Raw genomic sequence first — 17048 nt, forward strand, 5'->3', positions numbered from 1 at the left:
TCCTCCCTCAGTTTGTCTCCTCGTCCTCCCTCAGTTTGTCTCCTCGTCCTCCCTCGCTTTGTCTCCTCGCTCCTCCCTCAGTTTGTCTCCTCGCTCCTCCCTCAGTTTGTGTCCTCGCTCCTCCCTCAGTTTGTCTCCTCGTCCTCCCTCAGTTTGTCTCCTCGTCCTCCCTCGCTTTGTCTCCTCGCTCCTCCCTCAGTTTGTCTCCTCGCTCCTCCCTCAGTTTGTGTCCTCGCTCCTCCCTCAGTTTGTCTCCTCGTCCTCCCTCAGTTTGTCTCCTCGTCCTCCCTCGCTTTGTCTCCTCGCTCCTCCCTCAGTTTGTCTCCTCGCTCCTCCCTCAGTTTGTGTCCTCGCTCCTCCCTCAGTTTGTCTCCTCGTCCTCCCTCAGTTTGTCTCCTCGTCCTCCCTCGCTTTGTCTCCTCGCTCCTCCCTCAGTTTGTCTCCTCGCTCCTCCCTCAGTTTGTGTCCTCGCTCCTCCCTCAGTTTGTCTCCTCGTCCTCCCTCAGTTTGTCTCCTCGTCCTCCCTCGCTTTGTCTCCTCGCTCCTCCCTCAGTTTGTCTCCTCGCTCCTCCCTCAGTTTGTGTCCTCGCTCCTCCCTCAGTTTGTCTCCTCGTCCTCCCTCCGTTTGTCTCCTCGTCCTCCCTCGCTTTGTCTCCTTGTCCTCCCTCGCTTTGTCTCCTCGTCCTCCCTCAGTTTGTGTCCTCACTCCTCCCTCAGTTTGTGTCCTCGCTCCTCCCTCGCTTTGTCTCCTCGTCCTCCCTCCCTCCTCCCCCGTCGTGGCCATGAGGCGTTCAGGAGCATTCAGGACTGCGGGACGCTTCTGTGTTTATTTGCTGATTCTTCCTCTGTTGTTTTTTTTCAGACTGCTGCCCGAACACAAACTCCTCCGGAGGCCCGCAGAGCCGTCTCACGCTGATGACATCATCACCCCGCAGGTGGAGCAGCAGACTCGACGGTAACAAGAATAAGATACTAAGATTTAACCTCCGCTGCAGCGGTTAAATATCTCTTCTTGATCTTCTTCTCACTATTATGGGATGTGTTGGTGACCAGTGACCCCGACAGGTCTGAGCAGGAGGATCCACATCAGTCCACTTCAGAACCCAGAGGGGACCAGAGACCAGTTAGTGAGGCGGGCAGCTCAGACCAGGTGAACCCTCTGCACATCGTCTGGCCTCACCGCTGGTGAGTATGTAGCTCACCACACCTGCTCCTCCCCGTCTTCTTCGGGACTGATTTTAAGGTTTCAAATCATCAGAGCTTTCACACGTTCCCTCCTCTGTTCCTCTTTTCGTTGGTTTCGACCTTTTCTCTCGTCTTGTTTGTGTGTCTTGGACAGCACTTTGCTTTTTAAATCTGATATATGAATAAATTTGAATTTAAGAAGGGTGAAGTCTTCACCCGTTCAAAATATTTTAAAATCAGATAATCGGATCTAATTTACTTGGAAAAGTCATAAAAAGTAAAGTTGTAATTACGAGAAAATATGAAAGTGAAGTCCTTTATAATAAACCAAAAAAGAGGTCAAATAAAAAAAACTTTATTCATTAGCTGATTATTTTACAACTTGTCACAAAACAAACGGCGGACAGTGAAATGGACAGTAGATGAATCAGAAAGAGCTTTATTGACTGGTAGCATTTTACATGTATGACATATTAATATATGTCTATGAAGGTTCTCAGTCATCCAGGTCATAGTTCTCCAATGAAGGTTAAAATCAAGGGCAGCTGGACTTGGTTGAAGATACTGGAAGACGTTTTGTCCCTCATCCAAAGGACTTCTTCAGTTCTGACTGACTGGCAGAGAAACTCAGCTATTTAACCTCCGTGGGGTCGTTGGCCCGGGTCATCGATACCGCCGGTTCGTTAGTGTTCCTTGTTGCTGTGACGACAGTCGTTACGGTCGTTAAGACTACCTGTGGCCAAGACTGAACGACCATCGTTGGTATCTTCACCTGAGGCCAAGACTGAACGACCATCGTTGGTATCTTCACCTGAGGCCAAGACTGAACGACCATCGTTGGTATCTTCACCTGAGGCCAATAGGTTACGTTTGTTGAGTTTCCTGGGAAGTGATGAAAGGACAGCATTGTAAGTGGGGGATAAGTGGTGGCGTAGACCCCCTCCCCTGTTCAATGACGGCTTCTCCACCCTGGTGTAGATGCTTCCTTGACACCTCTTTCAAACCATCCATCTTCTCTGTCTAAAATGTGCACCTGCTGGTCCTCAAACGAGTGTCCTCTGTCCTTCAGATGGAAGTAGACACTCATTAATGTAAAACCTAATAAATATGGAATAAACACGTTATAAACAACAGCAGCAGATTACAGGGGACAGGATTTGTGTGTGTGTGTAATATTGACAAAATCTAAAAGAGTAATAGAAATAAACGGTTTCACTCGTGCACGTCCCAACAGCCAGAAGAAGAAACACGCAGCTTTTCATCACAGAATAAATGCCTTTTATTCTGAAGTCTGTGAGTAAAGTGATTTTCACTTCCTGTCTCTGTCAGCGGTCTGATAGATCTCAGATCTGCTGATATGCGATGCTTCCGATCATCTCGATGAATCGGCTTTGAGTTTTCAGGCCGCGGTCATTGGCTGTGGGGGGCCGCCGTGGCGTCCCTGAGCAGCGTGCTGGTGCGGCGGTGTTTTTCAGCTTCTCTTGTATCAGTAACAACAGCAGCCGTCGTGTAATCTGCTCTGAACTGAGCAAAAACACAGATGGATTAAAGCTGCAGCCGGCTTTTATTCTGATTTCTGTTAATCTGTGATTGGAGCTCCTCGTCTGTTTGCTTTAATCTGTGCGTGGCCCCGATCCTCAGATTACAGCTCCGTCTTATTGCTGCTGCTGCGGGGGGGTGAACAGCTGTTCCAGGTGAGGATGGGGGGGTCGGGGGGTTAAATCTGTGTGAGAGCAGCATGTTGATCAGGATCAGAGGAGCCACGTACTGATTGAAACAATCGGCAGGAAACGCAACGCTCTTATTTTGTAGGCCGGAACACGTTTAACCTCGGAGAGATCGATCAGCTGGACCGAAGAACCGAGCGCCGAGTCCACCGCGGACACTATTTTACTAATCGATTGATGGTTTTGAGCAGCTCTATTTTAATATTTCTTTCTTCCTCTTGACTCATTTTATCAAACAAGTCACTGATTAACTGAGAAAATATTTGAGATTGATCGATAATCTCCGTCCGCCATCCACACGCACGTCACCTGAACGCGTCGTCCGTGTTGGGTTTAAACTTGTTTCTTTGAAAACCTTTACAGAAGCTGTGTTAAATCGTGTTTCTGCTGTGTCTGTTCACGAGGTGCAGTTTGTGCTTTTCACACTCACATTGTGAATCTTAGTAAATAATATTTGAATTTTAAAAAGCTCCTCTTGGGTTCAACATGAAGCAGAATATTTAATCACTCGGCTTTACATGAGACCATCGGAGTTTGAAATGAATATTAATGAGCTCTTCACTGAGCATGCTCAGTCCTCCACACTTCTTCTGCTTTTATTTGCTTTGTACAAATGAAACAAATCCATAAACAAAGACTCTCTTTTCTCATCCTGAATATAAATAGATGAACATGAATCTAAAAGAAGGACGCAGCTGACATCAGTCAGAAGTCACATGACCGTCAGAGCGTCATGTGACAGAAATAAAGAGAGACCTATGAAAATAACAAAGCTGCACGTTAGTGCCGTGAGGTCGGGGCGAGGGATGGTGATGTCACTGTCAGCTGCAGAGCTTCACGGCATCACCGCGTGACATCACAGCATCACCACGTGACATCACAACATCACCGCATAGCATCACCGCGTGACATCACAGCATCACCACGTGACGTCATTGCGTGACATCACAGCATCACCACGTGACATCACAACATCACCGCATAGCATCACCGCGTGACATCACAGCATCACCACATGACGTCATTGCGTGACATCACAGCATCACCGCATAGCATCACCGCGTGACATCACAGCATCACCACATGACGTCATTGCGTGACATCACAACATCACCGCGTGACATCACCGCGTGACATCTGCGCGTTGGCGTGTAGGTCTCCCAATGAGACTCTCCTGGTTAAATATAAATATCAGGCTGTATAATAAGAGTGTTCGTCGTTCCTTCGTGCTGCACACACAGAAGTTAACAGCAACATATATAATAACATTTAAACTCAATAACCTCCTCCTCCTCCTGCAGTAACTCCTTCTCTGTGTGTTTGCAGGGAGCATGATAAAAACCCCGAGCTCTTCTTCTCCACTCTGATCAAACTGAAGGAGAGACGAGTCGACTTTCACCTGTCGGTGCTCGGAGAGACTTTCACCGATCCACCAGGTGAACACGCACATATATATTTACTAAATGAAGGAGTTTTGTTCATTATTTCACAGTAGGATCAACTCTGTCTGCTTTCGTTGATATTATATATATATATATATATATATATATATATATATATATCCAGTCCACATATCTGAGGGTGAATGAACAGGTTGTTCCAAGGAGTTTACAGAAGAACCAAAGAAGGTAGACAAAGTTCAGAAAAAGTGAGAAAGAACTACAAGTTATTCTGCATACAAACTACAAACATGGAGCTGTTGTGGGGTATAAATATGTAAATGTGCATTAATACAGATACTGTTACACCACCTGGACTGTTTGTCAGGTGTCGTGAGCCGCAGCACAGGTAGTATTCAGTACTGCAGTATTGCAGCATGGAGGCCTGAGAGTTCCCTGCTCTGACTTTAGTTTCACCTTTACAAACTCGGTCTGCAGGTAAATAATCATCTCTGTGTGATTAGATTCCGACGAGGTCAAAGGTCGGCGCCGCTCTCAGGCCCGAGCGGCGTTTTTAATTGATCAACACGCTGTGTATCATCAGCTGATGATGCTGTAATGACTGTGTGCGTCTCTTAGCTTAATGAACTCACTCTGAGATATTGAGACGTAAAGTTTTACTGCAGCAGAAACACGCTGACCGTAAATCCTGCTTCATACTCACTGATTAGCTTTATGAGCGCTGGGAAGGCAATCACATTAGGACAATTTTAATCGACTTTGATTTTGTTAATAGGGTCAGAGTATTGATTATTTTCACCCCTCACCTGTTTGTCTTCCTGCTCCTGTCATAAACGTCCAGATTCATAAACGTCCGGCTTTTTTAAAACTGTGTTTGGTCTCATTTTCTTTATTTGTTCCTGTCAGACGGCAGCAGGGTTTACGTGAGGAAGTCGCAGCGCAGAGTAAAATATAAATATATTCAGAAAAGGACACACGAAGACAATAAATACTGGCTCCACTTACTGAATATGGTTTCTTATTTTCCTTCACTTCTTCTTCTGATGATAATTATAAACTTGTTACCTGAAAGCCGCCCTCACAGACTCACCTGCACGGCTCTTCTTCTTCTCCTCCTGTTGCTCTGCAGAGATCTTCTCGGAGGCCAGACGTCAGCTGGACCGTCACATCCTGAACTGGGGCTTCCTGCCCGGCAAAGAGGACTACCTGCGAGTGCTGAGTCAGGCCGACGTGGTCGTCTCCACCGCCAAACACGAGTTCTTCGGGGTCGCCATGTGAGTTTGTGACGATCTCGTCTCCCCTGTGTGTCCTCACCTGTCTGTCCTCCCCTGTCTGTCTGTCCTCGCCTGTCTGTCCTCACCTGTCTGTCTGTCCTCGCCTGTCTGTCCTCCCCTGTCTGTCTGTCCTCCCCTGTCTGTCTGTCCTCGCCTGTCTGTCCTCACCTGTCTGTCTGTCCTCACCTGTCTGTCTGTCCTCGCCTGTCTGTCATCACCTGTCTGTCTGTCCTCGCCTGTCTGTCCTCGCCTGTCTGTCTGTCCTCACCTGTCTGTCTGTCCTCGCCTGTCTGTCTGTCATCACCTGTCTGTCTGTCCTCGCCTGTCTGTCTGTCCTCGCCTGTCTGTCTGTCATCACCTGTCTGTCTGTCCTCGCCTGTCTGTCTGTCCTCACCTGTATGTCCTCACCTGTCTGTCTGTCCTCGCCTGTCTGTCCTCACCTGTCTGTCCTCGCCTGTCTGTCTGTCATCGCCTGTCTGTCTGTCCTCGCCTGTCTGTCTGTCCTCACCTGTCTGTCCTCACCTGTCTGTCTGTCCTCGCCTGTCTGTCTGTCCTCACCTGTCTGTCCTCACCTGTCTGTCTGTCCTCGCCTGTCTGTCCTCGCCTGTCTGTCTGTCATCGCCTGTCTGTCTGTCCTCGCCTGTCTGTCTGTCCTCGCCTGTCTGTCGGTCATCGCCTGTCTGTCTGTCATCACCTGTCTGTCTGTCCTCGCCTGTCTGTCTGTCCTCACCTGTCTGTCTGTCCTCACCTGTCTGTCCTCGCCTGTCTGTCTGTCCTCGCCTGTCTGTCTGTCCTGTCTGTCTGTCCTCCCCTGTCTGTCTGTCCTGTCTGTCTGTCCTCACCTGTCTGTCTGTCCTCACCTGCCGGTCTGTCCTTGCCTGTCTGTCCTCACCTGCCGGTCTGTCCTCGCCTGTCTGTCATCACCTTTATCTCCTCACCTCTCCTCACCTGTCCTCACCTGTCTGTCTGTTCTCGCCTCTCCTCACCTGCCTGTCCTCACCTGTCCTAACCTGCCTGTCCGTCTTCGTCTGTCATCACCTGTCTGTCCTCGCCTCTCCTCACCTGTCCTAACCTGTCTGTCCTCACCTGTCTGTCCTAACCTGCCTGTCCGTCTTCGTCTGTCCTCACCTGTCTGTCCTAACCTGCCTGTCCATCTTCGTCTGTCCTCACCTGTCTGTCATCACCTGTCTGTCCTCACCTGCCTATCCGTCTTCGTCTGTCCTCACCTGTCTGTCATCACCTGTCTGTCCTCACCTGCCTGTCCGTCTTCGTCTGTCATCACCTGTCTGGCCTCACCTGTCCTAACCTGCCTGTCCGTCTTCGTCTGTCATCACCTGTCTGTCCTCGCCTCTCCTCACCTGTCCTAACCTGCCTGTCCATCTTCGTCTGTCCTAACCTGCCTGTCCGTCTTCGTCTGTCATCACCTGTCTGTCATCACCTGTCTGTCCTCGCCTGTCTGTCATCACCTTTCTGTCCTCACTTCTCCTCACCTGTCCTCACCTGCCTGTCTGTCCTTGCCTCTCCTCACCTGCCTGTCCTCACCTGTCCTAACATGCCTGTCCGTCTTCGTCTGTCCTCACCTGTCCTAACCTGTCTGTCCTCACCTGTCTGTCCTAACCTGCCTGTCCGTCTTCGTCTGTCCTCACCTGTCCTCACCTGCCTGTCCGTCTTCGTCTGTCCTCACCTGCCTGTCCGTCTTCGTCTGTCCTCACCTGCCTGTCCGTCTTCGTCTGTCCTAACCTGCCTGTCCATCTTCGTCTGTCCTCACCTGTCTGTCCTCACCTGTCCTAACCTGCCTGTCCGTCTTCGTCTGTCCTGGCCTGTCTGTCATCACCTGTCTGTCCTCACCTGTCTGTCCTCACCTGCCTGTCCATCTTCGTCTGTTCTCACCTGTCCTAACCTGCCTGTCCGTCTTTGTCGGTCCTCACCTGTCCTAACCTGCCTGTCCGTCTTCGTCTGTCCTGGCCTGTCTGTCATCACCTGTCTGTCCTCGCCTGTCTGTCATCACATGCCTCTCCTCGCCTGTCTGTCCTCACCTGTCTGTCCTCACCTGCCTGTCCATCTTCGTCTGTTCTCACCTGTCCTAACCTGCCTGTCCGTCTTTGTCTGTCCTCACCTGTCCTAACCTGCCTATCCGTCTTCGTCTGTCCTCACCTGTCCTAACCTGCCTGTCCGTCTTCGTCTGTCCTCGCCTGTCTGTCCTGGCCTGTCTGTCCTGGCCTGTCTGTCCTCACCTGTCCTAACCTGCCTATCCGTCTTCGTCTGTCCTCACCTGTCCTAACCTGCCTGTCCGTCTTCGTCTGTCCTGGCCTGTCTGTCCTGGCCTGTCTGTTCTCATCTGTCCTCACATGCCTGTCCGTCTTCGTCTGTCCTGGCCTGTCTGTCCTCGCCTGTCTGTCCTCACCTGTCCTCAATGTAAAACAAGCTTCAGCAGAGTTCCAGCACATTAATTGTGTTCCAGCAGAAAGATTTCAGCTCTCTCTCAGAGCTCAGTATGTGTGCAGTAAATCCGACCCCTCAGACTCAGAGGGTCCTGACTCTGTTCCTCAGGTGGTCTCGTCAGATCAGAAGCCTGTAGAGACCTGCAGGTGTGGGCTCTCAGCAGGGACCAGCAGCCTCTCAGGTGGTTTGTTTGTGGACCAGACTTCAGTCAGACTTCAGTCACCTGAGCTCTGCAGCCGAGTCTCTGATCACACGTTCAGTCAGGTGGACCCGAGCTGCGGGCTGAACTACAGCAGCCAATCAGACGCTCCGCTCTCTGAAGCACAGCCAATCAAACAGCTCTGTGAGCGTCCGGCCCGCGGTGCCCACCGTCTGATCTTCACCTGATTCATGTTGGAGGTCTGAGATATTTATTTGGATCTGCGCTCAGCACATCAGCTCCACACCAGACTCCTGTTGTCTTTTTAATAAAAGAAGAAAAACCCTGAATTCAGCACGCAGTTTATTTTGATTCATTAACCCTGAGATCAGGACACACGGGGGCTAACCTGATATCATGCTAACATTTAGCACACGCGTTAGCTGTGTGGTGCTAGCAGAAGAAGAACTGCTCATTAATGTTTCAGAGATCCGTCTAATTAAAGTACAAGAAAAGCTCATTCTAGTTTATTAATTAGCTGCGTCTCCAGTTAGCAGTTTTGGCGTTAGCGTCCACAGTGGCGCTAACAGCAGGCGGAGACGGTGACGTGCTGGATGTGAATGAATAAAAGTGTTGTTTGTTTAATGAGAGCAGACGGCAAACTGTTCCCCCCGTGTGATAACGAAGTCGTGAGCTAATTATGGCAGAGAGAAGAAGTGTCGTCCCTGAGGGGGAAGTGATGTTTGTGTTTTATCTTTGATGCCAAACCAGGAGGGACCGGGACCCTCGGCCCCCCCGCGGCGCTCTGCTGATGCTCAGCGCGGTGGTGTTCATACAGACCTGCAGAGATGTGGACTTTAAAAAGGGTTAATATTAACATGGAGTTCTGTGAGAGCGCAGATCATCACAAGATGGCTCCTGCTCTTCTTCTACATCCATTAAATCATCTGAAAGAATAAAGAACAATAAATATGAATTATTTTAATTCATATTCACAGTTTTTATACACATCATGTGTACTTATTTACTGCGCACAGTAGAAATACAACAAACAATACTTCACTCTCTCTCTAGGTGGCTAATGTTAGCATAGGAACAGGCTAACATGCTAAATGCTAGCAGCTCAGTCTGGCGTGTCGTCGGCTCACTGCGTTCGCTTTGATCCGATTATTGGTCGTCAGTCCTGCGGCGTGATGATGTCATTCAGCAGTCAGATAATTATATGTGAGAGGGAACGAAAACATTTACTCACATCACAGACCTGACCTCAGTGATCCAGATCAGAGAGCTGGACCTTCAGGCCCTCAGAGCCTCAGACCTTTTGACCCTCAGACCCTCAGACCTTCAGACCCTCAGACCTTCAGACCCTCAGACCCTCAGACCTTCAGACCTACAGACCCTCAGACCCTCAGACCTTTTGACCCTCAGACCTACAGACCCTCAGACCTTCAGACCTTCAGACCCTCAGACCTTTTGACCCTCAGACCCTCAGACCTTCAGACCCTCAGACCCTCAGACCTTTTGACCCTCAGACCCTCAGACCTTTTGACCTTCAGACCCTCAGACCCTCAGACCTTTTGACCCTCAGACCCTCAGACCTTCAGACCCTCAGACCCTCAGACCTTCAGACCCTCAGACCTTCAGACCTACAGACCTTCAGACCCTCAGACCCTGAGACCTACAGACCTACAGACCCTCAGACCTTCAGACCTTCAGACCCTGAGACCTACAGACCTACAGACCTACAGACCCTCAGACCTTCAGACCCTCAGACCTTCAGACCCTCAGACCCTCAGACCTTCAGACCTTTTGACCCTCAGACCTTTTGACCCTCAGACCTTTTGACCCTCAGACCTTCAGACCCTCGGACCTTCAGACCTTCAGACCCTCAGTCCTTCAGACCTTTTGACCCTCAGACCCTCAGACCTTTTGACCCTCAGACCTTTTGAGCCTCAGACCTTTTGACCCTCAGACCTTCAGACCCTCAGACCTTCAGACCCTCAGACCTTCAGACCCTCAGACCTTTTGACCCTCAGACCCTCAGACCTTCAGACCCTGAGACCTTCAGACCCTCAGACCTTCAGACCCTCAGACCTACAGACCCTCAGACCTTCAGACCTTCAGACCTACAGACCCTCAGACCCTGAGACCCTCAGACCCTGAGACCTTCAGACCCTGAGACCTTCAGACCCTCAGACCCTCAGACCCTCAGACCTTCAGACCCTCAGACCCTCAGACCCTCAGACCAGACCTCTGATCATTTTCAAAGCAGTTCTTCATGAATCCGGTTTGTTTCTGATGAAACTCTGTGGAGCTCAGTCAGATCTGCTGTTTAAATATGAATGTTTCCAGCATGAAAGAGATGGTGAGGAGTGAGATTGAAAAGTCATCAATTATTAATAAATGATCTTCAAAATATTAAAATCTGGGGCGTCTCTGGTCAGCAGGGTTCACATCAGTTCAGCGTTACCAACTGATCTGACCCGCAGTGAGACTGTTAAACCGAGCAGGTATTCTGTTTGCTCTGTTACTTTAAGCTAAGCTAAGCTAACCAGCAGCTGGGTCTCAACGTGAACACTTTTCTCTAAATGTTGAACGGTTGCTTTAATGCTGCAGATGATGGATCATCGTTAGAACGTCCTCACACCCTGAATTTATTATTATTATTATCTCAGTGTTTAATGCTGTGTATTAATGTTCCACAGGTTGGAAGCGGTTCACTGCGGCTGTTATCCTCTTTGTCCGAAGGCTTTGGTGTATCCTGAAATATTCCCAGGTGATAAAAACATGTGATTTTAAAGTGAACTCTGGTTGAGTCACGTGTCTGTGTGGAGCTGTAGCTTCTTCTTCTCTGTTCTCTAATGCAGCAGAGTACCTGTACTCCACACCTGAGCAGCTCTGTAAACGGCTGCAGGGACTCTGCAGGAGGCCCGACATCGCCCGACGACACAACGTTAAGGTGACCGACTAAAACCAGAACCTAGCTTCTATGTCCAGTTAGCTTAGAGTTAGCCTCTAGGTCCAGTTAGCTCCGAGTTAACTTCTAGGTCCAGTTAACTCAGTTAGCTTCTGTGTCCAATTAGCTCCGAGTTAGCTTCTAGGTTCAGTTAGCTCAGTTAGCTTTTAGGTCCAGTTAACTCAGTTAGCTTCTGTGTCCAGTTAGCTCCGATTTAGCTTTTATGTCCAGTTAGCTTGGATTTCAGAGTTAGCTTAGTGTTCGCTTCTATGTCCAGTAAGCCCTGAGTTACCTTCTAGGTCCAGTTAGCTCCAAGTTAGCTTCTGGGTTCAGTTAGCTCAGTTAGCTTTTAGGTCCAGTTAGCTCAGTTAGCTTCTATGTCCAGTTAGCTCCGAGTTAGCTTCCAGGTCCAATTAGCTCCGAGTTAGCTTCTATATCCAGTTAGCTCTAGGTCCAGTTAGCTTCTAGGTCCAATTAGCTCAGAGTTAGCTTCTAGGTCCAGTTAGCTCCGAGTTAACTTCTAGGTTCATTTAACTCAGTTAGCTTCTATGTGCAGTTAACTCCGAGTTGGCTTCCAGGTCCAATTAGCTCCGAGTTAGCTTTTTGGTCCAGTTAACTCAGTTAGCTTCTGTGTCCAGTTAGCTCAGAGTTAGCTTCTAGGTCCAGTTAGCTCAGTTAGCTTTTAGGTTCAGTTAACTCAGTTAGCTTCTGTGTCCAGTTAGCTCCGAGTTAGCTTCTATGTCTCGTTAGCTTGGATTTCAGAGTTAGCTTAGTGTTCGCTTCTATGTCCAGTAAGCCCTGAGTTACCTTCTAGGTCCAGTTAGCTCAGAGTTAGCTCCTAGATCCAATTAGCTCCAAGTTAGCTTCTAGGTTCAGTTAGCTCAGTTAGCTTTTAGGTCCAGTTAACTCAGTTAGCTTCTGTGTCCAGTTAGCTCCGATTTAGCTTTTAGGTCCAGTTAGCTCAGTTAGCTTCTATGTCCAGTTAGCTCCGAGTTAGCTTCCAGGTCCAATTAGCTCCGAGTTAGCTTCTATATCCAGTTAGCTCTAGGTCCAGTTAGCTTCTAGGTCCAATTAGCTCAGAGTTAGCTTCTAGGTCCAGTTAGCTCCGAGTTAACTTCTAGGTTCAGTTAACTCAGTTAGCTTCTATGTGCAGTTAACTCCGAGTTGGCTTCCAGGTCCAATTAGCTCCGAGTTAGCTTTTTGGTCCAGTTAACTCAGTTAGCTTCTGTGTCCAGTTAGCTCAGAGTTAGCTTCTAGGTCCAGTTAGCTCAGTTAGCTTTTAGGTTCAGTTAACTCAGTTAGCTTCTGTGTCCAGTTAGCTCCGAGTTAGCTTCTATGTCTAGTTAGCTTGGATTTCAGAGTTAGCTTAGTGTTCGCTTCTATGTCCAGTAAGCCCTGAGTTACCTTCTAGGTCCAGTTAGCTCAGAGTTAGCTCCTAGATCCAATTAGCTCCAAGTTAGCTTCTAGGTTCAGTTAGCTCAGTTAGCTTTTAGGTTCAGTTGGCTCAGTTACCTTCTAGGTCCAGTTAGCTCCGAGTTAGCTTCTATGTCCAGTTAACTCAGTTAGCTTCAGGTCCAGTTAGCTCAGAGATAGCTCCTAGATCCAACTAGCTCCAAGTTAGCTTTTAGGTCCAGTTAGCTCAGAGTTAGCTCCTAGATCCAATTAGCTCCAAGTTAGCTTCTAGGTTCAGTTAGCGCAGTTAGCTTTTAGGTTCAGTTAGCTCAGTTACCTTCTAGGTCCAGTTAGCTCCGAGTTAGCTTCTAGATCCAGTTAGCTCCGAGTTAGCTTCTAGATCCAGTTAGCTCTAGGTCCAGTTAGCTTCTGTGTCCAGTTAGCTCCGAGTTAGCTTCTAGGTTCAGTTAGCTCAGTTAGCTTTTAGGTTCAGTTGGCTCAGTTACCTTCTAGGTCCAGTTAGCTCAGTTACCTTCCAGTTAGCTCAGAGTTAGCTTCTATGTCCAGTTAGCTCCGAGTTAGCTTCTAGATCCAGTTAGCTTCTATGTCCAGTTAGCTCAGAGTTAGCTTCTATGTCCATTTAGCTCAGAGTTAGCTTCTATGTCCAGTTAGCTCAGTTAGCTTCAGGTCCAGTTAGCTCAGAGTTAGCTTCTTGGTCCAGTTAGCTCCGAGTTAGCTTCTAGGTCCAGTTAGCTCCGAGTTAGCTTCTATATCCAGTTAGCTCTAGGTCCAGTTAGCTTCTGTGTCCAGTTAGCTCAGAGTTAGCTTCTAGGTTCAGTTAGCTCAGTTAGCTTTTAGGTTCAGTTAGCTCAGTTACCTTCTAGGTCCAGTTAGCTCAGTTACTTCTATGTCCATTTAGCTCAGAGTTAGCTCCTAGATCCAATTAGCTCCAAGTTAGCTTCTTGGTCCAGTTAGCTCAGAGTTAGCTTCTAGCCCTTGACCCCTGGCTCCAGTCAGCTAACCCAAGCTACAGGATGGATCGGTGACTAGCTTGTTAGCTAACAAGGTGCAACATGTAAGTCAGATAGTCTTTGTGCTAAGTTAGGCAAAACAAAAGGTACTTGAAGCTAACTCTGAGCTAAATGAAGATGTTCATTTAATTTCCCAGCATATTAAACTTTAACTGTTAGCTCGTTTAAATGTGTTTAAATGCAGATGAATATCTGAAAGTTTAAGTTTGTGATCTTCTTCTTCTTCTTGGTTAAGGTCGACACCTCCTCCTTCTCCTGGACTTCTCTGAAGGAGCGTTTTGAGACTCTGCTGGCAGCGCAGGGTCCCTGAACGCACCGCGGCAGCTCTGACTTCACTCCATTAGCGCCGGCTTGTTCTGAGGTCGCCGGAGCGTCTGCCAGCCCGTCGTCATGCTTGACTCGACGCCACGGCCCGCAGAACGCGCCGTGACTCCCAGCCCGTCCCAGGCACCTTTTGAGCCCCCAAATCAAAAAGGCAGTGTGGCGGGCTGGAGACGCAGAGTCTGGACCTGTAAACCGTCCTCTCGGGCCGGAGGAGAACTTTCTTTTATGTGTGTGGTTTGGGTTTAAAGGAGGGGGGTCACCGTGTAAAAGCTTTCATGTTTCCACAGGCGGTGCCACCTCATAGATCCGGCTCCATCCATTTTTATCCTTTGTGCTCGTGAGTTTCTGTTGTTCACCACAGCGACTGAGCGGCAGCCAGGCTGTGGTTTCAGTCTGCAGCTCCACCTGAGCTGCCAGGTCCAGGACCCAGCAGAAACCAGAATAAAGTGGATCTCCAGACGTAGCCACTGAGGCCACATCACCGTCACAAACCCACAACCAGGTCCTGAAGTGTTTCATCCAAACAACTGAGAGGATGTTTTAATACAAATAAAGTTTCTTATTTTGATTACGATCTGATCAACTCACGTCTGTCTGTTAATCAATAAATAGTTAGAAAAAGTAAGACTGGTATGGAAGCACTGTCCTGCCAAGATAAAAACAAGAGGCTGCTGAGTGAATATTAAGAGACAGAGATTAGTTCTAGTATTTTCTCCACTACTACTGTTTATCATGGCACTTCTGTTAATACTGTAAAATACTGTACATATCCACACTCATTTACTTTCTAGTAGTATTTCTATTCCTTAATATCTGATATGCAAATTAAGCAGTTGTAACAGAATTTCCCCTCGGCGATCAACGTACTTCTGATTCTGAAATATGAGAAGAGATAATTGAATAATAATACTTTAATTATACCCTTTAAATATTTTGAGAAATCTAGCAAACAAAGTCAAAGATGAGATAAATTAAACCTTTTGAAACAATAACTTCATTAGATGATGAAATATCGTGATATAATCAGACGGTGAGTCAGAGTTGGACTCGTCAGGCTGAAGCTGAGTTCAGTCGGCAGCTTCAGGCCTCCGGGTCCTGATTCAGCTCTGCAGAGGAGCGGACTGACCTCCGGCCGGAGAACCAAGTGGAGCACATGCGAGTTTTCAAGCCTCCAGTTCGCCATCTTGGTTTTTTGTAACCCGAAGTGACCAGTGTTACAAGAGTGACGCAGTCACAGAAATGTTTTACATTTTAATGTAATGCAGTAATATAAAATAACATGTAGAGAAATGATACCTGTTACAATCTCAGTCACGCTCGGTAAAATGCATTTCAACCTGGAATTACGTGGTGTTTTGTTTTTTTAATAATTCACCAACACCGTGAAACATTTCGGTACCAGAAAATATAATCGTGAGTAAAAACCTAATTTGCTGTTGCTGGAGTTTGATAATTGAGATGGTAGGCAGGGTTTAAATTATGGGGGAGCTGGGCTCCTATAGGGCTCCTCTGAAAACATGAGCTTTGGGGGGGGGGTTCTTTATCATATATATATATATATAAAGTTCATTTTTATGGCAAAGACCCACCTGATCTGCGGATATAACTGTGATCTGAACGTCACTAGAGCCCTATGCAGCACATCTTACTGTCTGAATCATGCTCCTATTAGATAGCAGAGAAATTAATGCAAAAGGAAAGCATTACGACTCAGACACTAATGTACTAACTAATTACTCTCAAGTGAAAGTTACTAGTTATCTATATTTATTACATTTTGGAAGTAACTTGTCCAACATAGGAGGGAGGAGCTAGCTAGCTTGGTTAGCAAGTTGCATCTGTAATTCACTTTAACTTTTTTGTGATATTAGCTCGGATGGTAATTTTGGCTAGCAACAAACAGGCTTAAAACTAAACGTACTTCCTGAAAAATGAGCAGCCGACACCTGATGAGCTTTTTCAGCGGCGCTGGTTAAATTTACGTAGAGCAGCAGATACGAGTCGCCTCTATCCTGATTGACAAGTCGCTACCATGGTGACCTTCCAATCAGCTTGTAGCCCCGCCCTAAAGCCTCCCCTGCTTCCTGGTCTCTGTTCCTCTAAATGGGACCATAATTTACTAAATGAACATCACTCTGTGTTGAAGAAGACTTGAAACTAGCGACTGAGACCATAAACTCAAAGCAAAGTGTTTACTGAGGGAATAAATCAGCTGACAAGTAGAAACATTTTCTCAGAGACTTCTATACAATCACACTTCTTTCTGCAGCCGGAGGAGTCGCCCCCTGCTGGCTGCTGGAGAGGACGCAGGTTTAAGGTGCTTCACTCTTCAGACCTGGAGGTTCCTGCTTGGTTCAGACAGAAGCGAGAGCCTGAAGGTGCCTCACATGAACACACACATATGAACACACAGTAAACGCGTGTGTTAACAGGCCAATGAAAAGCTTTAATGCCTCTGTGTTTTTATGGACTCGACTGTAAAAACTTTATTGGTGTTGTGTTGTTCTGGAGGGTTATGATGTCATCAGGCCGTGACCCCGAGCTCCGGGCTGATGAAATTACAACATCTACAGTCTGTTACAGGTAAAACGCTTCACCTGGTCACGTGACGCTGCACACGCAGAATGAAATTGAATATTAACAAGGTGCTCTGACTCTGAATGTTCATTAACAATCTGATTAATCAATCAGTCAGTGTTTTGATTGGTCGTATAAACCAAAGTGATAATTAAATTGTTTTATTTCATCACTGTTAGACACCTGAAAACGCTTGAGAGGAAAAGAATAATGAAAAGCATTGAATGAGAAGCTTAACATTTGTAGTAATAATATTAAATATATAGATTGAATAAAAAGCACTAATAAGGTTCAGTCTGAGGGTAAAATGTTGTTTTCAGAGGTTTCCAAACGAAGCAAAGTTCTATTTCAGCCGACAGAAAAGAGAAACGTGGAGAAGTAATTTGGTTTGAGGCTGTTCTGGAAACTGTTGGATTATCAACAAAGAACAGCAACATTAATTTCACGCTCGAGGAGCGACGGCGGTTTCATCCTGTCGGCTCTGCAGAGCTCTGATTGGAGCTCAAACACCTCCAGCATCGAGCCCTGAAAGTGAACCGCACAAACACGGCGAGGTGAGCAAATGTGTTTGTGTTCGTTAAGAGCTCCCTGATGAAGCTGA

General features: G+C 47.5%; 1 protein-coding gene across 5 annotated transcripts in view; it reads left to right on the top strand.

The window, feature by feature from the left end:
- gtdc1 (glycosyltransferase-like domain containing 1) overlaps positions 1 to 14441 on the top strand; it is a 45343-nt gene extending 30902 nt beyond the window's left edge. For 2 of the 5 annotated variants that reach the window (XM_046053734.1, XM_046053731.1), the window contains exons 5-11: positions 863 to 955; positions 1054 to 1185; positions 4239 to 4348; positions 5442 to 5586; positions 10873 to 10943; positions 11035 to 11126; positions 13782 to 14441. In XM_046053734.1, coding sequence (XP_045909690.1) covers positions 863 to 955; positions 1054 to 1185; positions 4239 to 4348; positions 5442 to 5586; positions 10873 to 10943; positions 11035 to 11126; positions 13782 to 13856 — 718 coding nt within the window. In that variant the 3' untranslated portion in view covers positions 13857 to 14441. Of the gene's footprint in view, positions 1 to 862; positions 956 to 1053; positions 1186 to 4238; positions 4349 to 5441; positions 5587 to 8136; positions 8518 to 10872; positions 10944 to 11034; positions 11127 to 13781 lie in introns of those variants that run through there. The other 3 variants (XM_046053732.1, XM_046053733.1, XM_046053735.1) reach the window with 3 other exon arrangements.
- The last annotated feature ends 2607 nt before the right edge of the window (positions 14442 to 17048 follow it).

Source organism: Micropterus dolomieu, linkage group LG07 (genome assembly GCF_021292245.1).
Source record: "Micropterus dolomieu isolate WLL.071019.BEF.003 ecotype Adirondacks linkage group LG07, ASM2129224v1, whole genome shotgun sequence".
In the NCBI taxonomy this organism is placed as follows: Eukaryota; Metazoa; Chordata; class Actinopteri; order Centrarchiformes; family Centrarchidae; genus Micropterus; species Micropterus dolomieu.